The sequence below is a fragment of the Mauremys reevesii genome, linkage group 3 (genome assembly GCF_016161935.1).
Source record: "Mauremys reevesii isolate NIE-2019 linkage group 3, ASM1616193v1, whole genome shotgun sequence".
Taxonomy (NCBI): domain Eukaryota; kingdom Metazoa; phylum Chordata; order Testudines; family Geoemydidae; genus Mauremys; species Mauremys reevesii.
This window is the reverse complement of record NC_052625.1, coordinates 42,722,065-42,744,379: the sequence shown is the minus strand read 5'-3', so window position 1 is coordinate 42,744,379 and position 22,315 is coordinate 42,722,065. Positions and strand designations below refer to the sequence as shown.

Here is a 22,315-nt window from a genome sequence, read left to right as displayed (position 1 = left end):
TTATGAGCTGTATGCTATTCACAGGAGATGCTCCTGCAACAACCCCACCTGTTGATTCCGTTCTTCCCCCAGCCTTCCTGGACTACCGTAGCATTGTCCCCCCACTTGTGTGATGAAGTAATAAAGAATGCAGGAATAAGACACACTGACTTGTTAGTGAGAAATGAGTGGAAGGCAGCCTCCAGCTGCTATGATAGTCCAGACAGGACAGTAAGGAGTGTGGAGGAGAGGAGCCCAGCATCCCTCTGCTAGTCCAGGGGCAATTGAATCTTTTTTTTTACACAAGAAGGGTGGAGGCTGACGGAGCTCAGCCCCCTGTTTCTATGATGACGATGGTTATCAGCCATACTGCACCATCTACCAGGAAAAATTAGGGCCAGGCTCTTGGCTGAGCTCTTGGCTTGATCGACCTGACGGATACTAGTCAGCATGGTTACCAGCCCTTTTGCACTGCCCCATGTGCCAATAGGCTGATGATGAGGACGGGTACCAGTCGTTTTGCACCATCAGCCACCCATGGCAGGGGGGAGCAAGGATGTTGGTGTTGAGTGCTGCAGCATCGTGTCTATCTGCAGTATTCAGTAAAGATAGGGTGACATGTAAAAGAGTCAAGAGAGGATTGTTTTCCCTTTCACTTCTTGGGGTGGGTGGGGGGGTGCGTAAATTGCTGAGCTATGCCCTGACCCACCGCGGACACTGTGTTTGACCCTAGAAGCATTTGGAGCTCAGCCAAGAATGCAAATGCTTTTCAGAGAGACTGCAGGAACTGTGGGATAGCTTGAGTCCTCCAGTCCATGAGCGTCCATTTGATTCCTTGGCTTTCCGTTACGCTTGTCACGCAGCAGTGCGCTGAGTCCCTGCTATGGTGTCTGCCTGGAGATTTTTTAAAAATGTTTTTGAATTCGTCTTCTGTAACGGAGCGCTGATAGAACAGATTTGCCTGCCCTTACAGTGATCATGTCCGCATGGTCCATGCGGGAGCTCTTTCTTTATTTTGATTTTTAACTGCATCACCACACGTGCTGATCGGAGCTCCACACTGGGCAAACAGGAAATATTCAAAAGTTTGCGGGGCTTTTCCTGTCTACCTGGCCACTGCATCCGAGTTCAGATTGCTGTCCAGAGCGGTCAGTGGTGCACTGTGGGATACCGCCCGGAAGCCAATACCGTCGACCTGTGGCCACACTAACCCTAATCCGATATGGTAATACCGATATTAGCGCTACTCCTCTCGTTAGGGAGGAGTACAGAAACCGGTTTAAAGAGCCCTTTATACCGATATAAAGGGCCTCTTAGTGTGGACGGGTGTGGCGTTAAATCCGTTTAATGCTCCTAAAACCGGTTTAAACACGTAGTGTAGACCAGGCCTACATGTCATAGTTTTAAGGATATTTGGGGAGGTGAGTGGGTGTATGTGTTTCCAGGGTTAAGTCTTATAGCTCATGTTGCAGTTTTGCAATATGCATACAGATGGATGATGTGGATGAGTTGGGTATGTATGTGTGTATCCTAGGTTGGGTCTTACAGCGTATGCTGTAACTTTATGTTAAATATCTGGATGGTGGGTGTAGACAACGGGGATGAGGATGGCTAGGGTGTGGGAAGGGGCTGGACAGTAATCCCTTCTGTACCTCTTAAGACAATCTTGACTCTTGGCGACGTTATATTAATGTAGGTGATTAGAAGGCAGAGAAGGGACTTATTCAAAAAGGCAAAGGGAAGACCAGCAATATGCTGTGATGTTATTCACCAAGATGGCCCCCCTGGAAGTGCTGCAGGAATGGAAGGGCAACCATGGAACATCCATGCCAATAGAGAGCACTTCTTTGCCTTTAATTTTGCTTTAACTCCTCTGGAGACATGAAGAAAGTGCAGAAAGAAATAGAGTGGGTTTTGCACTGATTGTTTGAAACCTTAATGGCTCCCAGTCTTTTTCTATACACTATGCTATGAAATGTCATTATGTAACATTTGCCTAATTGATTGCAATAAGGAAAAGGTACTGGATATACCTGAGCTGGTGGCCTCAAAAGCTCTAAATCTATGCAATCCTTTTACTTACATATTCTTCTTGTACACTAACTAAGCTAAGCTGAAAACAAAACTAACCTAAACTTCTTTCCTGTATAAAACTCTGGTTGCAATGTTGAAAAGGGTACTTGATGTGCCTCAGCTGGGAGCAATAGCCTAAATAGCTGTATAGGTGTGTGATCCCTATGTCTACACACACCCCTCATGTAAATTGTGAAATCTAACCTATCCTTTTTTCCTGCACTGATTGTTTCAGTAAACTTTTAAAACTTTGTACAAATACAAGGTTTCATTATTTGAATCTACTTCCCAAGGGGAGAGGGATTAGGGCCACCGTATGTGGATGCCAGTTTGGGCATACAAATAGGGCTGCTGGGGGGGATCGGCATTCACCAGCCAGTGGAGAGAGGCAGGCAGGGAAAAGAAAATAAATAGATGGATATGTAAACAATCAACATTTGGGATGTCAGTATGAGTTAACGGCTGAATACCTGGCCCAGTTGCCATTTTGAAAATGTGTTTGGTGGAAAGGGGGAAGAACGGGAGACACCCCTGGGCGAAGGAGAGAGGGAAGCAGGGGCTAGGAGCTCAGAAAGGCTCCTAGCTCACATCCACTACAAATGGCAGCTGCCAACAGGCACATTCAGTTACCACTGCTGTAAAGCATAATAAATAAACAACAACAAATTATAGTGATAGATATTTACATGCTGAGGTCCCCTCAAAAGGATCATCATCCTGTGTCTTGGATAGAGTATCTGGCTGGGCTATCTATATGGGTACTCTTAGGGTTTTATTGAAGGAGAGCCCCTTGGCTGTTCGGGAAGATCTCCTCATCCTCCTCTGAATCTTGGTCTTTCTTGGAATTAACAGTCTCCTTGCTGGTGGCAGTGACAGTGTCAGCACTGTCCACACATGAGCTGGGTTTGATAGTGGGGTGCCTAAAAAAAAATCCTGTCCACCTCCTCATAAAATGAACAGTATACAGGGGCATTACTGGAGATTTGATTTGCATCCCTGGTTTTCTTGTAAACGATCCTAAGCTCTTTGCTCTTCAGGTGACACTGATTAGTGTCCCAGCTGTGACCCTTTGCAGACAGCTACTTCACAAAATCTATGAACATGTCTTTATTGTGGTGGTTGATGGCAAGAAATGGCTGCACTATTGCTTCTCCCCAGATGGCAGGATCTCTGCATGGCTCTGAGTGGATGCACAAGGTATTGTGTAGCACTGCTGTAATAATACCACTGTAATATTGATGTATTCAAATCCAGGTACAAATGTACAAATCCTGGCCCTGTGCGAGATTTTAAACCGGGGAGGGGAGATCTGGTCAATTTGACCTCAGAGCAGTGGAGGGCACACAGGTAAACAGACAGGTGGGTCACAGCAGCATGCAAAACAGTGTGGTATAGCAGTTGGAGGACTGATAAAGTAGTGTGAAGGAGCATTCAGTGCACTCAAACACTTAATTTGCCCAACTCAATTTGCAACAAACTGTATTACTGATTGCACAGTTAGGGAGTTACTATGCTTTTCAAGGGTTTTTGTTGTGTACACAAAGGCCATTTCAATGTGCACAAATTCAAGTTAGTGTGTAGCAACCCCCCACCTATATAGATAAACCCATAGAGTAGCAGCTTAATATGTTCATGAAATGACACACTTAAGATGACTACTGAATTTTGCATTAGTTGCAGTTTCTAGATGGATTTAATACGCAGCCCCATGCAGAATACATTGCACTAGTCTAATCTCAAGGTGACAAATGCATGGAATACATACATAAGAAACAAGTGTACACTTCTGGCCATCAGAGATTAAAAAAGCCAGCCTAACTGTAGCTGCTCCTGCTCTTCTAGCAGAGGTTGGGAGTTTAAGCCTGACTCTCAGCTTGCAAACTCAATCCACAAAATAGTACACACATACTTCAAACAAAGGAGGCTGATATTATTTCCTGACAAATCTTCTGGTTGCTTCCTTCAACCAACCAAAATCATTTCCATTTTGACTGGATTGAGTCTCAGCCACCTTTCCCTCTTCCATATTTCAGTCTCCCACAGACAGTTAGTAATGCATCTGACCATTATGGAAGGCTCAGCTGAGATGGGAGACAAAGTTGTACATCATCAGAATACTGAATACAATACAATCCATGTCTCCACACTAACCCTTCTAATGACCTAGTCCACTTTTCTAAGCATGTGATGACAAGATGGATCCCCTGAAGATCCACACATGAGAGCACCTTCATATTGGAGAAGTAGCCTACCACCATCCTGTGAGAGTACCCACTAAGCCACTCAAAAGCAGCCTTTGCCGCCCCACAGTGGTTCACAAATAAGCCAACAAAACCTCATGGTTAACTGTACTGAAGAAAACTAACAGATGTAACAACATCAGCAAGGATACCTGACCTTCATCCACCACTAGGAGATCATCAATCAGCACAACCATAGCCACCTCTATTGTACCCGGGTCATTAACCAGATTGACAAAGATCAAGATCCAGAGTAGGGTCAGAAGACCTCTTACATTTCAGGCTGGATGCATATAGCACAGAATTCACCCTCTATGCTGATACTTCTTTGGCTCATGCCGCACCAAGTACCCAGCCAGAACCAACTGTACTAAAACTGGTTCAGCAGCATTGTTCAATCAGGTCTCTGATCTATTATACATACAAAGTCATGAGCCTCATGTTAGGTCCACCTGCCCGCGCAGCGCCCCTAGCCGGCCCTAGGCAACAGCTTGGTTTGCTGGTGCCTAGAGCCGCCCCTGCTCATGTTTAACCAAGTTATACATTGTTGTTAGCATACCAGGCAATTGATTGATGTAAGGTATTTGTTTAGTTTGATTTTTTTTTAAACTTCTCATCAGAAAGCTACAAAAAGGAAAGAGGACTGGGCAAGCAGGGAGAAAAGGGCAAATGGCCCAAAATTACACAGGCCCTGGGTAAGTGGCCAGCTACATTTTTTTTAAAAGCATCCTGCATGAAAAGTACATGGACAAGTGTCTTGTGTCTTTCAATGTTTAACTATGCAGACAGCACATGGATGTCACCGGCAGAAGGGAAATGGACTCTTATTTGCTAAGTCTGCAATTGTTTTTCTGCTGGTTAGTGGGTTTCTGATCAGTGGCCACACATGGGACAGAGGGAGGGTATGAAATGAGTTCTAATTTAAAAATAAAAACAAAAAACTAACCATCCAAGTTAACTACAATTACTTCATCCTAAAATCAAAGCATATTTTCAAGTATTATGCACCCTGATATTTAAAATTAAAATTAAAAACAACTGAAAGTGCTTATATCATTAACATTTATAATGCACAGACTATTCCTGTCAACCTCAAAGGTGATTCTGATCTATTCAACATGAGCCCTGAAACAGAAATGAACCTATAATAAAGCAGTTTGTTCCACAATACAGTAGGCCTAGTATTAAATTAATTAGTATTCAAGTAGTACTCAAGAAAGGAAATAAAAAACCCTGTAACTAAGCTATGCAGCTCTCTATGGATACACAGTATCTGATGACATCATTCTGAAGTGAAGACAGCACAGTATCTAACCTTACTGAAAAGACTGAAACTTTAGCTTCGGAAAGCCTAATTATTAATGTAATTTAATACCGCCATTGGACTTTGATACGAAAAAGATAATTTCCAATTTGCATACATGTAGAATCTTAATGCTTGTACATGGACTGAATATATTATCAAGTTAATTTTTTTTTTTACTTTTAATGCTATTATAAAAACCATAATAAGTAAAACTGCATTGTGTTAAAACTGTATTTTGATTTTCCATACTTTTGTGAAGGTATCATCACTAACAGTGTAGTATATTATGAATAATGATGATTGGATAAGTCCCTAAATTAGTTTCTCATAGTTCAAGTGTTAATCAGTTGCGCTCCTTAGACAGAAAACAATAAGAAGCATCTTACCATGTGTAAGATATGGTCTTTACTATATTCATGCATGAAAAGGATTTCATTCAAAATATGTATTCATGTAAATTCTAATTAACAATCTAAACAGACATTCATTAAACCATTAAAAGTGTATAAGAAAAAAAACTGAGTTTCCAGTGACTATAAAACTAGAGCAGAAAGGTGTTTTGTTTTTTTTACTCAAAATACTTTCTGTAAACTGGTCAAATTCATATATTTTATTTCACTAACTTGATAGTTATCCTCAGCTTATATTCTAAACAATATAAAATAATGGCCGAAAGGATGGTATGGTAATTAACGTAATAACGCTCTTTCAACATATTAAAAAAACTCAAATGTCTTACCACAAAGTTGGTATTATGACTAATGTATTCACTGGCTATGAAAATTAATGTTATAGAAAGTATACTTAGTTTACAATAGTCATATGGAAATATTAAATTAATACATTTTGACTACTAATTAGGACTACATTAGAGTACAAACTTACCTTATTTTAGCTGAGCTGTCTTAAAACATGAAAATTAGTGCCTCTCTCTCAAATCTAATTTTTGTTATTAAAATGTTACAAAAAGCAGTTTCAAATGTACTGTATAATTCTCCTTATCAAAATACATAATCTTTAAAAATATCTTGAAACCAAATAAAAATGTAGATCTTCAGATATATAATCTACAAAACAAAAATATTTTTTTAAAAAATAGTTTAATTTAGAATGTGTAATTTAAGGCAAATTATTTTTGGAGCTCATGCAATGTAGTGTAGGTCTCACCTGTCCGGTAATGTACGAAACCATATGGTAACCTAACTCTATGTCAATGAAGCTTTAATTATTTATTTCATAGATGAAATCTTACCTGCCCTTTTCACAACTTAAGTAACTGTGGACTTGATCCAAAGCCCATTGAACTCCCATGGATTTCAATAGGCTTTGACTCAGTCTGTATGTGAGAAGCAGCTTGAACAGAAAAAAGTTTACCTGCTTTCTAGTTTAGATACTGGATTTTTTACAGCAATTTTTATCTAACAGGTTCTCTTTGTTTTCTTCATTACTTGATATTTAAGTGCTAAAATATCTGTTCTGAATCAGTTCTAAGAAAAATTATTCATCATATTAATTTTTACATTTGTATATTTTGAAATTTTAAAAATGTAATTATCTAGCTCATAATATTATTCTAGTACAAAGATTACTCATTGTAGTTTGTCATTTTAATCAACTATCTTTCTGAAGTTACAGGTGAACTTTCCCTCTTGCTATACAAAATGCATACAATGAATGACAAAAAGTGATTCAGTCCAAGATTCCTCCTATCCATCCTTTATTCTCCTCTGCATACTGTGTGTGTGTGTGTGTGTGTGTGTGTGTGTGTGTTTTTCCAGCTAACAACCCATGTCACAATGAAACTCCATCAGAGTTAGTTTTTAAGTGACGTATCAAGATTGACTAAATAGCAATAAAGCTATAATTTTCTATGTTTGTATCAGTAAAGTAATTTAACTGTAAAAGAAGAGACTTTTATTAACTGTAATTACAACACCCAGGATATTGATGACTTCTCTAACAACAGGCAACTGAACCTGAAGGCTACTTTAGTATTTTATTCTCTTTAAAAGAGAGACTGTTGGTTGAGAAAAGCAAGTTAAATACACTGGGCTTCAAAATGTGGAATTATTATTCACCTGGATAATATTGTACTTGTAGCAAGCTACTCTACATCTTTAATTTATCATAAATAAAATACTATAATTAAAATGATAATATTTTATTCAGCCTTCTGCTCTAATGTTTCAAAAGTGAAAAAATAGATCCATTATTACTTGATTGAACATACTCTGTATCTTAATAATATTCAGGTGTCATCTACTCACCCATACAAAAACAAAAAATGTCTTAAACAGATATTGAGCTGTTTGTGCTCCCACTTAAGTCAGTGGGAGATCTGTGAATAACTTCAGGGAGAGCTCTTTTTAAAAGTTTTGCAAACCTTTAAAAAAAAATAAAGATAAAAATTTGCAAACATTTTCTTATATTTTGTCTCCCTACTTCACAGTTCCTTCCTCTTCCTCACATTTCATTGGAAATTGTGATATTAAGCAACAGAACAAACAAGTTTTAATCCATGCTGTTTTACTAACACATAAAAACTTCAGCTGTAAGAACAAGCACTCAAAACTCAGGAGCTCCCAAATTGATGGTTGTACATGCAACCTTAGCACCTTGTGCCTCATCCACATGAATGACATCAGGCTAATTATATAATCACATAATATTACTCACTCTTTTTCTACAAAACATATATATTTAGCAACTTGTAACATTTTCCCTAGTGTTGGACATTTATACTGAGCTATTAGGCATTGAAATCAGGGTAAGGGACAAATTCTGGCTCAGACCATATGTGACATATATTGCAACCAAGTGTAGTATCTTTGGGGAGCATATTGTATTTTATATTTAAACTACAAAAAAACTAAACAAAAAATATATTGAGATTGGTCAGACTGTATGAGCCGTAGAATATTCATAGCCCTTTGAACCAATACAGATGATGGGGCTAACTTCTACAGAGATGTAATCTTCATCCATCCAAATCTCCATCTGTGATATCTCCTCATGGATGTCCAGCCATCAATTTAAACTCAATATGGTCCAAACTAAACCTTTGATCTCCCTCCCTCTCAGCTCTCTACATCCCCTTCTTTACCCCTTTAGACATGACAATCCCCCTCCCAATCATTCCTGTGATCTTGTTGCTACTTCAAGTCAGCCCTCTCTCTGTCTAGACCCATATATCCAGGGTGCATCTAGTCATGCATCTTCTTCCTACATAGCATTTGAAAGATCTAGCTTCTTCTGTCTGTTCATATAGCCAACACTTGCTCATGCTTACTGTAATCTCCTCTCTGGCCTTTATATCTGAAGCCTCCCCCCTCCTCTCAAAATTATTCAAAATACTGTTGGTAGGATCATCTTCCTGCCTCATCATTCTGCCCAAGTCACTTTCTTTAAAAATTTCCACTGACTATCCCTTTCTCCATTGCATGAAACATAAGCTTCTTGTCAATACCTTGTAAGGGCTTCAAGATTTAGACCAGACATACTTATCAGCTCTACTGTCTATCAAGACAACTGATCTCCTGCCTTCATTTTACCAATGCCAACCTCTATCAGCTATTCATTCGCTTCTCTCACAAATGCCTCCACAATTTTTTTCACATAGCCTTTTTCATGCCTCCCTTTATATGTGGGAAAAACTCTGTCAAAAATCTATAAAGCCACTATTTTAGCTTTCTTAAAATTTAACTCTGCCATAAAGCTTTCTGAATACTGCGGGATAATAATGTCTCAGTACAAGGTGACCTGTGACTACAGCCTACTACGCAAAATATTCTCGTTTCATGTAAAAATGTAAAGTTCTCCAGCACAGGAACTATGTTCTTGTTATTTGCTTAACTAGTGCCTAGCATAATGTTCTTTGACTGGGGCTATGTGCTATTGTAGTACAAATAATAAATATAAAATAATAATAATAGTAAGTCCCATTCTCGAATTGTATACAGTGCTCTAGGTTAAAAGGGAATTTTGGTGGGGGAAAGAAGCAGCAGCAACTTTAAAAAAAAAAGTTTAGCATTTCTCAAACATTTAGAAATTTGATTTGGGCGCTTTGGAATATTTCAGGGGACTAACTAAAGTAACCAAGCATATGCAGCAGAGCCAACATGCATTTATAATATTATTTATCAACTGTATTGCTCATGAGTGAAGTATAATTTTCAAATGGACACAGCTGTCAAGTAAAAACAAATTTCACCATAAATAGGACTACTACCTTGCCAAATTTCAGCTTTATATTCTCAACTATTTTAGCACTTACAGCTATTAAAGTCATAATTTTTGCTCCTTCATTTTTTTTTCTTTTTAATAAATGAGAAAATGGATTTCCCCATGTACATACTACTTTCAAAGTTATGGTTTTTTTAATTGCTCAAACTTAAAAAGGAGTAAAAAAATAAAACCTTTAGACAGAGACTCAGGCTAGAAAATTTCAGCCCCAAAAGTTCAAATTTTGGAAAGTTATGATAGACTGAAAACATGGGATCAGAACAGAGCTTATTCAACCTTAACTATCAATTCCCCTACAATTAACAGCACTAACAGTTAATCAGGTTTTTAGCAACTGGTGTTAAATAAACAAAGTGAAGACAACATGAATGAGGGACAGAGTCTATACTATAATACACTGAAGAAAAATATAATATTTTAATAATGCTTTATGAACATTGAAAATATTCAAATATTACTATATATTGCAATATTACTGACAAATATCACTAAGGAAATATGGTCTTACTTCATTCACTTAGAGCTTGTCTACACAGGGGAATTTACTGGCATTACTATACAGGTATCATTATTCCACTATAGTTATACTGATCAACTCCCCACTGTGGATTCTTATTCAGAATAACAGTGGCCTTTTTTTAAGTTTAGTTCAGGGGTTCTCAAACTGTGGGTCGTGATCCCAAAGTGGGTCGTGACCTCATTTTAATGGGGTTGCCAGGGATGATGTTGGACTTGCCGGGGCCCAGGACTGAAGCTGAAGCCCGAGCCCCACTGCCTGGGGACAAAATCAAAGCCCAAGGGCTTCAAGCCCAGGGAAGCAGGGCTCAGGTTACATGCCCCCTGCCCGGGGCTGAAGCCCTTTGGCTTGGGCTTTGGCACCCTCGCCTCGGGTGGTGGGGCTTGGGCTTTGAGCTCCCCAACTTGGGGCAGCAAGCTCAGGCTTCAGTCCCCACTCCTGGGATCATGTTGTAATTTTTGTTGTCAGAAGGGGGCCGAGGTGCAGTGAAGTTTGAGACCTGCTGGTTAGTTTATGTTGTTTCCAAAGTATAAAAATGTAACACGTAAATACAGAATTTGATATTAAGTTATCTTAGCTAATAGGCGGTGCCATCTAATGGCTAACTTATAAAACATGTACAATCTGTCTAACCTGTCACTAAATAAAACCAAAATCTAAAGGCTTGTCCACACAGGGAAATTTATCGGCATTACTATACTGGTATAACTGCACGATGTGCTCTTATTTGGAATAACAGCAGCCTTTTTTCAGTTTATCTTGTCACTTCATGTTGGCTCAATGACTCTCTGTCACTACTGTGAAGGTAAATCAGATATAGGATTTATAAAATGAAAAATCTTGCAACTACAGCTGAGGGAGTATTAAGATGGCAGACACTTAGCTGCTCTTCTTACACATCATCATCAATATCTAAAAGGGCAAAAAGTGAGGAGGATTAACCATGATTTAACTTTGCCTGGATTCTCATTGCATCCACTTTGCACTTAATAAACACAAATAATATTTTGCATTAATATAGTGATTTTCAACAATCTAGCCTTGCTCCACCCCAAGACTTTCACTGGAAACCATCAGAGACAACTGCAAACAATTGAAAAGGAACATTACAACAGAGAATCGCCATGACTATGAATAAAGATAAATGACTTTTTCAGTGTCACACAAGGTGGGGAAAGATACTCTGTATCCTTTTACTGAGGAGACATCTTGTGGTGTTTTCATGAAAAATTTAATCCTGGTTCCTGTGAAGCCAGCCAGCTCTGCAACAGACTGGACTTTGGTGGGGAGAGGGGAAAAACCTACTTTACTAGACTGAAAAGACAAGTGTAGATCCAAGTTTGTGTTTTATTATTTTGTTTGTATTGTAACCAGTTTTTTCAATCACTCCTTCTTACTTCTAATATAATGTCTGTCCTTTTTTAAATAAACTCTCTTTTGTTTTATTACAAGTTCTCACTGTCAGGAGCAGGGGGTTAAGGTAAAAGTGGAGTACACTCTCCTTTGGCTGCAGAGGATTTGGGATTTCTGTGAATAGCCAATGTTAGAGTTTGGATATCACAGGGGAACACTTCAAAGGGACTCAGTTAGTGGGGTGCACCTATCGTTAACCCGCATGGTAAAGTCAGGGCTGGAGGAGAGCGCTCAAGTGGCTGATAGGTTGGTGGCATTAGGGAGTTAACACCCAGCCACCCTGGGCAAGATTGCCTCACACTGGAGGCAGAAGGTAACAGGGTGACCCCAGTCCTGGATGCCCTGAGAACCATCACAATTGTCTACTGGAATTCTCCTTCTAAAAAGCAACAGAACAATTCCATGACTGCTACTGTAGCGGTACACACCTCATAATGTACACAGGATATGGGAATGAGGGGAAAAAAGCCAGAAAAGCCACATAGTGATGAACCCATTGGCCTCCTCCATCAAAACTCATGTACTCTGAGGGACAGCAAATCCCAACTGAGTTGTTCAGTTGCAAACTGGTGTGGACTCTCTTATGAACTCTAAGGACTCACTCCTCCCTAACGTAACAATTCACAACATCCAGGACCCTCTTCACCCACTGAGAAAGGGGTGAGGACTGGGTATAATCTTTATATGAATTAATTTTCATTAAGATTGCAAACAGTTCAAAAACAGAATTTGTACTCCGTTAGTCTCCATTGCATTTTCTGTCAAAGCATTTATTATAGTTTATCATATGGTTCAGTCATAAGTACAAATCTATGACAAAAAAAGCTAAACTAGTTCTTAAGTTAATTTTATGAACTATTCACTAAAAGTTTTTGGTTTTATATATTGTATAGAATTTATACAAATTATTACAAAGTAAAAGTATTTCTAGGAACTGAGGTTCATAACTCAATGTACATCAGCTTACACCCTTAGTACCAAGTGTTTAGTATACAAAAGTATGTTATTCTATCACAGAAATTCAAATAAATAAGCTTTCTAGGGAAACATCAGCAAGGAGAGAAACATTTTTTTTAAAGTGTTACGACATTAATCTACCGTGTGCTTGCAAGTTTAAGTCATCATGATGTTTGACAGATTAGTTTTGAACATATTTAAAAAAAAAATCAACAAGGAAATAAATCACCTGTGATTTTGATTTTTTATATCTGCTTTAAGAGAACACTGTCAATTAAAATTGGGGCTGATATCTGACCCATTTTAAAATTATTATAATTGGAAGGGAAATTCCCTCTGTTTTAAAATATTTTGTTTTTAAATCCACTACTCATTTTTATTTTGTGCTCCTTTGTGATATTTTGCAATACATTTTATAGGCTGCATGTGACTATTGTTAATGTTAATACATATCTCAATATTAAACTGAAGTAAGAGCGCATACTTTCTATATAAGAAAGAAAAATTACTTACCTTTATAGCAACTGAAGTTCTTCAAGGTATGTTCATATATATTCCACTCTTGGTGCACACATATCCTATGAGCTGGAGATCAGAGTCTTTTGGTCAGCAATACCCATTGGGGCTGTGCATGCACTGACTGTCCTCCTGTACAGAGGACTTAAAGGAAAGAGCAGGCCCAATCACTACTCAGTTACTTTGCCGCCACAGAATCCAAGCATAATAGGCCTCCATAGTAGTGTGGAAATCATGGAATATAAGGACAATACATGTTGAAGAACCCCAATTATTTTAAAGTTAAGTAATTTTTTTACCTTTTCAAGCACTCATCCACGTGTATTCCATTCTTGGGGATGCCCATTGACCAGCTATGAGGAGGCAGGTGCTTGGAGTATACTTAAATAATGACAGGTTTCTGAGTAGCAGCCGTGTTAGTCTGTATCAGCAAAAAGAACAGGAGTACTTGTGGCACCTTAGAGACTAACAAATTTATTTGAGCATAAGCTTTTGTGGGCTACAGCCCACTTCATCGAATGCAATCACTCAGACACAGACAAACACCTACAAGATCTCTATCAAGTGTTCTTAAAACTACAATAACCACCTGCTGAAGTGAAAAAACAGATTGATAGAGCCAGAAGAGTACCCAGAAGCCACCTACTACAGGACAGGCTCAACAAAGAAAACAACAGAACACCACTAGCCATCACCTTCAGCCCCCAACTAAAACCTCTCCAGAGCATCATCAAAGATTTACAATCTATCCTGAAAGATGATCCCTCACTCTCACAGAACTTGGGAGACAGACCTGTCCTCGCTTACAGACAGCCCACCAACCCACTAACCCAGGAACCTATCCTTGCAACAAAGCCCGATGCCAACTCTGTCCACAGATCTATTCAAGTGACACCATCACAGGACCTGATCACATCAGCCATGCCATCAGGGGCTCGTTCACCTGCACATCTACCAATGTGATATATGCCATCATGTGCCAGCAATGCACCTCTGCCATGTACACTGGCCAAACTGAACAGTCTCTATGCAAAAGAATAAACGGACTCAAATCTGACATCAGGAATCATAACATTAAAAAACCAGCAGGAGAACACTTTAACCTCCCTAATCACTCAGTGACAGACGTTAAGGTGATAATTTTGCAACAGAAGCTTCAAAAACAGACTCCAATGAGAAGCTGCTGAACTTGAATTAATATGCAAACTAGATACCATTAACTTAGGTTTGAACAGAGACTGGGAATGGCTCGGTCATTACACTAATTGAATCTATTTCCCCATTTTAAAGTATCCTCACACCTTTGTGTCAACTGTCCGAAATGGGCCATCTTGATTATCAATTCAAAAGTTTTTCTCCCCTGCAGATAATAGCTTCTCTTAATTAATTAGCCTCTTACAGTTGGTATGGGCACTTCCACCTTTTCATGGTCTCTGGATGTATAAATATCTTATTGTATGTTCCATTCTATGCATCTGATAAAGTGGGCTGTAGCCCACGAAAGCTTATGCTCAAATAAATGTGTTAGTCTCTAAGGTGCCACAAGTACTCCTGTTCTTTTTACTTAAACAATGTTTGCAGTAGAGTTCTGCCAAAAGAGGCATCAGACTTCAATGCTTCCATATGGAATAATGTTTGAGATTAGTCCATACTCTTACTAAATGGCTGCCTTACAGAGATCTGAAATTGGTATGCTTCGGAAGAAAGCTTTAGAGGCTGCCATGAGTCCTAGTAGACTGAGCCCTAATGTTAGCTGGGTGTTCTAAACCAGTGGTTCTCAACCTGTGGTCCACAGACCCCTGGGGGGTCCACAAACTACACCACTACCCTGCTATAACATGACCCGATATAACATGGGTTCGCATATAGCGCGGTAGCAGCAGGGCTCCAGTGGCGCTTTAAAGGGTCCAGGGCTCCAGCTGCTGTGGGGAGCCCTAGGCCCTTTAAGTCACCACTGCAGCCCTGCCACCACTACCCCAATATAACAGCGTTTCACTTATAACGCAGTAGGGATTTTTGGCTCCCCACGACCGCGTTATATCAGGGTGGCAGTGTATGTCCAAGGAGTCTGCAAAAGACATACTGAAAACTGACTGAACAGAATTCAACTATATATACAGACAATAGATTTCCAAAGGGGTCTGCATCTCCATCCAAAATTTCCAAAGGGGACCACACCTCTATTTGAAATTTTTTAGGGGTCCACAAATGAAAAAAAAAAAGTCTAAAACAGTGGTTCTCAACCTATCTCATAAGACACTAATACACCCTGATAAGCTCTGGGGTGGAACAGGTTGACCCTTCATTCTTTCAGCAAATACTCTACAACAGTTATGAGGAAGCCCTGACGGGTTTGGTTCTTTGCTCATAAGAACGGTCATACTGGATCAGCCCAATGGTCCATCTGGCCCAGTATTCTGTCTTCCAACAGTGGCCGATGCCAGGTGCTTCAGAGGGAATGAACAGAACAGGCTATCATTGAGCGATCCGTCCCCTGTCTTAGCTTCTGGAAATCAGAAGTTAGGGACACCCAGACCATAGGGTTGCATCCCTGACCATCTGGCTAATAACACTGATACACCAACCTATCTACCATAAAAAGCTAGGGCCCTATGACCATCTAGGGTGCGCAACCTAGACTCTCCTTGATTAGAATGGATTTGGGAAAGAATATAGGCAGACAGGTCATTTCATTTAAAAGAAGTCTGTGACTCTCCTGGGTTGCACTTTGGGGTGGGGGGGCTGAGAGACCCCTTATCTGCATGGAATACAGTATAGGGAGGTCCTGCCACGAGAGCCTATATGTTCCCAATTCTTCTAGCTGACATAATTGCTACCAAAAGAGATCAGCGTAGTACAAAACAAGTTGAAATGTGGGGCCCATCAAATCTGCCAGAACCATATTAAAGTTCTGGGTACTAGAAGCAGCAGGTTCTCTCACTGGTGGGAAAACCTGAGTAAGACCCTCAGGAATTTAGTCACAGTGGAAAAATCCTGGAAAAGACTGTGTAGCTTTGGTGGTAGGGTGATATGCAGAAATGTACTTTAAACAGAGCTAATCAAGAGCCCAGGTTTCTTTAAAGAGAGGAAATAGTCCAAGATAATAAGAATCTGTGAGTCAATAAGATATAACTGATGTTGTTCACATCAAGATATAAACCTTCTCCACTTAACAGCATACATTTGTCTGGTGGAATCCTTCCTACTATTAGTCAAAATGTTCTGGACATCTGAGGAGCATGACGTCTCTATGTCTGACATCCATACAGTAGCCAGGCAGCAAGATGGAGAGCGACTAGGTTCATAAATCAGATAACTCAGTTTGTCCTGGGATGTTAAGTCTGGTAGTAGGGGTAAGGGTCTTGGAGGATGAATCACTAAGAGCATCAACTCCAAGTACCAAAGCTGCCTTAGCCAGGCAGGAGGTCTCATGATGAACCAGACAGCAATTGGTCTCATCTTTCTGAGTACCTTAGGGAGCAGAGAAATTGGTATGCATACATTCAGTACCAAGGCTTAGTGAATGAGCATGCATGTGAAATCCTGGGCTCTGACTCCATCTGGAGCAAAAACTAAGACACATGTTGTTTTCATCTGTCACAAACAGGTCTATTAAAGGATTACCTAAATCCTGAAAAAAATGGGTGAATCGCAAAATCTTTCATTGGTCACTTGTGGTCTGCTGGAAAATGTCTGCTCAGACTGTCTGCTAGAGCATTCTGGAGACCTAAAAGGTGAATCTCAGTGAAAGATACGTGATGTCAAATGCACCAGTTCCACAGCCGAAGTCTGCATATGGAATTTTAACTTTCTGATGTAACTCTTCAGTTTCTTCAGCATATGATGGGGTGAAGGCTCTCTTTCTGTTGTGGGATGAATAAGTACCTTGAGTGGCAGTCTTCCTCTATGCTGCTTTAGCATGTCTTCGTCAGCTTCCAGCCTTAATAAAGGAACCCATCTCTTCTCTGAGCAGTCTCTCTCAGTATTTCACAGGAATATGAAAAGTAACAGGGAAGGTGGGCTGTATGTGGTTTGGGGTGGAACCTCCAATGTGCAATCAAATTGGATTATTTCCAAAGTCCAACAACCAACAGTCCCCTAATGGGAGGGGAAGAATAGGTGGTAACTGGAATGAAGACTCCAACTGGTCTCTCATTAAACCTGCCAAATCCGATGCCATCAAGGCACTGAAGAACCTGTCTCTATCTCTATGGCAGAGGTCTGCAACCTTTCAGAAGGGTGTGCCAAGTCTTCATTTATTCACTCTAATTTAAGGTTTTGCATGCCAGTCATACATTTTAATGTTTTTAGAAGGTCTCTTTTTATTAGTCTATAATATATAACTAAACTATTGTTCTATGTAAAGTAAATAAGGTTTTTTAAATGTTTAAGAAGCTTCATTTAAAATTAAATTAAAGTGTAGAGCCCCCTGGACCGGTGGCCAGGACCCGGACAATGTGAGTGCCACTGAAAGTCAGCTCGTGTGCCGCCTTCGGCACACATGCCATAGATTGCCTACCCCTGCTCTATGGGCTTGTGGCATAAGGGCCCACCACATCAAGCACTGACCTGGAGAATGGCCTTCCCTGAAGCAAATTAGACAAGTGTGTATATTGGATTGTGGGAAAATGGAGGGGTACAATGAAAATCATTTAAAACTGGCCTTCTTGGAAGCTGGGTCAGCCATGACATCCAGAACTGAACCTGAAAAACTCTAGGAACTAATCTTTGCAATGGCTCAAATGCTACCAAAAATTGATCTAAAACTAAATCTAATAACTATTTACACAAATATATTCTGGAAGAGGGGGGGAAGGCAGGAGGTTAGACGATACAGCAACATTCCTATACCTGCAGCTTGCTGTAGAAAAGAAGGAACTGAAGTGATTGTGGCTGCATGACCACAACAGGCACTACTTACCGGAAGATTCAAAAGCTCTGCAGCCTCAGCAAGAATGCACCTCATATGTGGGATATACAAGAATGCACCTCAAAGAACAGTATTTGTGTTTCAAGTCAATATTTCACTGCTCCAAAAATATCTGGGTATAGATTAGTTGTTCCATAGATTCATAGTAAAATAGTCAACAGAAAAACAATTTAATATCTTAATATTTTTAAATATAAAAACTTTAACCTTCAGTTTTCTAAAGGCTTAGAGATATTCTCTGAACATCAAAACCTCAGTTATAGGTTTGGTACTCGTGGGATAATTAATTATAGATTTTCATACAGACATTTATTACAAAAACAAATATAAGATAGATTTCTGCTTTGCAATCATCTAATGAACCGATTATTGCTGTCTTCTGAAAGTGCTATAAGATTATTATTTCAAAAATTGTATTTTGTTTTTAGTTCAAGGGTTTTTATCCATACTTAAAGCAACAAAGGAAAGCTGGTAACCTTTGTATCTTCAATATTTATGAACTACACACTGAACAGTAACATGAGATAATTACATTTTGTTTCACTTTTTAGTCATGTTACCTAAGTTAAAGAAGCTTGTCATGCTCTGCAGTCTCCTCTTTCTCTTGAGCTCTAACTATAAGCACCAACTGAATGAGAGGAAGGGAAAACAAAAGGAAGAATTACTTTTTAAAAAGTCTATTTTTTAATGTAGACTGTGTCATAAAAAATAAAATGTTCTTTGAGTTTCATAAATAGTTTGATTCTACCACTCAATAAATGTCTCTAGTAAAAAATGAGATTCACAAAGAAGTGTGAATGGATTTTTTTGTACATATTATATATGAATGAGATGAAACACAGATACATCTTGGTAACTTCACAACCAAAAAAGATAAAAATCAGGAAATAATATTGCCTTGAATATTTAAAGGGACAATGACTACTTAAAAACAGAAAATCGTGCTTCAGTTGGATTTTATTTTAAACAGATATTGTTAAGTGACATTTAGCATTACTTTACTTGAGTTAAATAAATGATTTCAGTATTTTCACAGCATCTTTATGCTGCGCATTTGACAGCACTGCGTGTATAGTCAGTTTCACTCTCTCTCTCTTTCTGCTCTATAAACAGTTTGCTGAAGTTTCTCCTGCTTATGTAGGTCTCTCACAGCAACAAAAAAGGGAAGAAAAAAAAAGGGTAATTTATTAACACAAAAGTATAGCAAAACCACAAAAATTCACCAAGCTACTCAGGACCTGGTGACATACCCAAAACTACTTTTACCTCATTCATTAAAAATGGACTATATTTCAGAATTTATAGTGTCCCTTAAAATCTTGGAGAAAAAGTCAAGTTTGTTTTTAGAATAACTTTCATGGGGTAAAGTAATAGTTTGTTTTACTGGATTGTAAATTAAAAAAAATGATAAATATATTTTACAAACAGCTTGAATTTCACACACACTGAAAAAAAATGCATGAAAGAGTTCAAAGCTTAATTAAAATACCAGTATGTCTGTGACATTCTATACCTTGGGGGAGCATCCTCTAACCCCCATATTTCTCATTTATATATAATCGTGATATTGCATATAAAACAGGCCATGTGAGGTATCAGGGGAAAGGTTATGATCTGCTGAAAGTCACTGTTCTATTGAAATATGTATATCATTAGTGTATATGAAGTTATGAGACTTGTGTTGTATGGTAGTCACTAAAATATGCTGTGGGTCTGGGAGGCGCCCAGATACTAGCTCTCCGGGGACAATACCAAAGAAAGTAACCAACACCCAGGTGGGTGTCAAACCCTTCAACAGCAATTGTCTAACAAGGGAGCTACAATTCAACGACTCACCTACATAAGGCCACACCAGGCAAATTGCTGAACCTTGCCTGGGGATTCAGCAATGCCCACTAGATATGCCTGGACTTGTGTCCTCCAAGCACACAAGGACTAAGAGTATAAAACAGAACACAGAGGCCCCATGCTTCACCTTTCTCCTTCCCCCTCCTATGCTGCAAGCAAAAAAGACACTCAAAAGACTGAAGACTCCAACAGAGGAGACTGGCCTAGGTTTAAGGGACAAACCTGTATATTAACGACTGCAATATCCAATGGGATGAGAAAAACTGCTGAATCTAGATGCCCAGCCTAATAGGATTGATAGTTTAGACTGCGTGCTTATATTTTCTTTTCTTGTGATAACTAACTGACTTTTTACGTTATAATCACTTAAAATCTACCTTGTGTGGTCAATAAACTTTTTATTGTTTATCTTTATCAGTGAGTTTGCCTGAAGTGTGTGGCAAATCTGCTCCGGTTTGCAAAGGCTGGTGTATATCCACTTTCCATTGATGAAGTGGTGAACCAATTAATAAATTTGCACTGCTCATCTTGAGCAGTGCAAGATGGTATATTCCTGAGGTGCAAGGCTGGGAGAGATTTGGCTGGCGCCTTTCTCTGAGTAATCCATGAGTGGCTCTGGGAGCATTCATGCAATCTAGCTAGGTGTGGGGCTCCACACGCTGTTGTGGTGAGTGATCGCAACGCCTGGAGGAGTTTACTGCTTGTCATTAGCAAAGCATTGTGAGAGACAGCCCAGGCTGAGAGGTAAGCGGGCTCAGTGGTCCCACAGTCCCAGGCTGCACCCAGGGATCCCGTCACAGTCTAATAATAGCTAACTAAAAATTGGCCAAGCAGCCTTGCTGCAGTGCAGCATACAGCCAAGTAAATATCCAAGTTCTTCTCAACCTTTATCTTGAGTTCCCTGAACAGGTAACATGCTAGGGACCTAGAAGAAGGCAGATCTTGCATAATTCTCAAGCAACCACCTCTGAACATCCCAGAAGCTGTATTGCTCGCCTCTAGAGGGTGTTGGGAACATAAACAACCTAAAACTAAAAGGAGGATTGGATGGATTAAAAGGCAGAAAACATTTCCAAAAAAAAAAAAAACCAAAACCCTGTCATATCACCTCTTTCTATTAGCTCAAGAACCCCAATTAATTTTGTAAAGAAGCTATAATACCATGGCATCCCTCTGTATTATAAGTTGTATTACCCTGGCAACAAACACTACTGCTCAAAAATAATTAATTTAATAGAAATATGTCTTGAAAGTGAATATAAACTAAAGCTATGTATTTACCATTTATTTAAAGTAAAAAAACTGTCTATTACACTGTTTTGTTAAGTTCCAGACACAACTGTATAGCTACAATAATACATACTGTTCTCTATTTTACCAGACTCCCTCGGGCTCTCTCATCACCACTATCCTTAGCCTGCTATTCCGCTTCTCAGCTTTGACAGTTCTGGACTGCTGCTTGGCCCTCAGCTTCACATGTCTGTCTCTACAATTCTATGTTTTTTCTTCTTCAGCCTCTCCCAGGAACCTGATCTTCCTGATGCTGGAAGCACAGAGAATGATACTTTGAGGGCCTGACCTATGGGTTATTGGACCCCACTTCTCTCTATTACTTGCACACGTCAGAAGCTTGACCTTTGACTACTTTTCCTTTTCTGTTCTCTCACTTCCTAGAGATTAAACAATTTTATTACACCTTTTACCTATCCAAAACAAATTCCACTGCTATTATAATTAAACATATCAACCAACTGGGATAGGAGAAGCTCTTGCCTGGAATGAAATAATTGACCTATTCAGATACTGTGCCCCCTAGTCTTGTTCACCTTTGGGGGCTTCAAAGCTTCCCACCACACCCTGCGTTGTAGCATGTCCTCCCATACAATTTTTACTCCTGGGAAAAGTTCGAGGATCTACCCCCAAGTCCCTCTTAGCTTTGATCAGTAGCATCCTTCTACTTCATACTTTTGGATCTCTCATTCAAGGGACAATTTTATTTTGATAAAGCTATGCCTATGGAATGTGCAATATTCTGTTCAGCATTTGAGAAATTTAGTACAATGCTTCAACGTGCAGAGATGCAGGAAGTAGTTTACAACAAGTAGTGCATTACTCAGAGAACTTTTTGTTTGCGAGCAGGGCGAATTTGGATGGGTGTGTTAACCTGATGGACACCTTTCAAGCCCTTGCTTAAGAACTGGGGGTAGCCCTAGTGAAGGAAAAAAACAGAGGGACCTTCCACTATACTAATCTTCCTGGGGATTTAGATAGACACACTGGCAGGTATATTGCGA

The 22,315-nt window shown here is 39.4% G+C and overlaps 1 protein-coding gene across 12 annotated transcripts in view; it reads right to left on the bottom strand.

The window, feature by feature from the left end:
* SYT14 (synaptotagmin 14) overlaps positions 1-22,315 on the bottom strand; it is a 240,071-nt gene that overhangs the window by 154,921 nt on the left and 62,835 nt on the right. For 4 of the 12 annotated variants that reach the window (XM_039532418.1, XM_039532416.1, XM_039532413.1 and 1 more), the window contains exon 3: positions 18,734-18,801. The exons of 4 other annotated variants lie outside the window; for them this stretch is intronic. In XM_039532418.1, the coding sequence (XP_039388352.1) occupies positions 18,734-18,755 (22 nt within the window). In that variant the 5' untranslated portion in view covers positions 18,756-18,801. Of the gene's footprint in view, positions 1-13,240; positions 13,345-18,733; positions 18,802-21,384; positions 21,565-22,315 lie in introns of those variants that run through there. 4 more of the 12 variants (XM_039532417.1, XM_039532419.1, XM_039532420.1 and 1 more) reach the window with 2 other exon arrangements.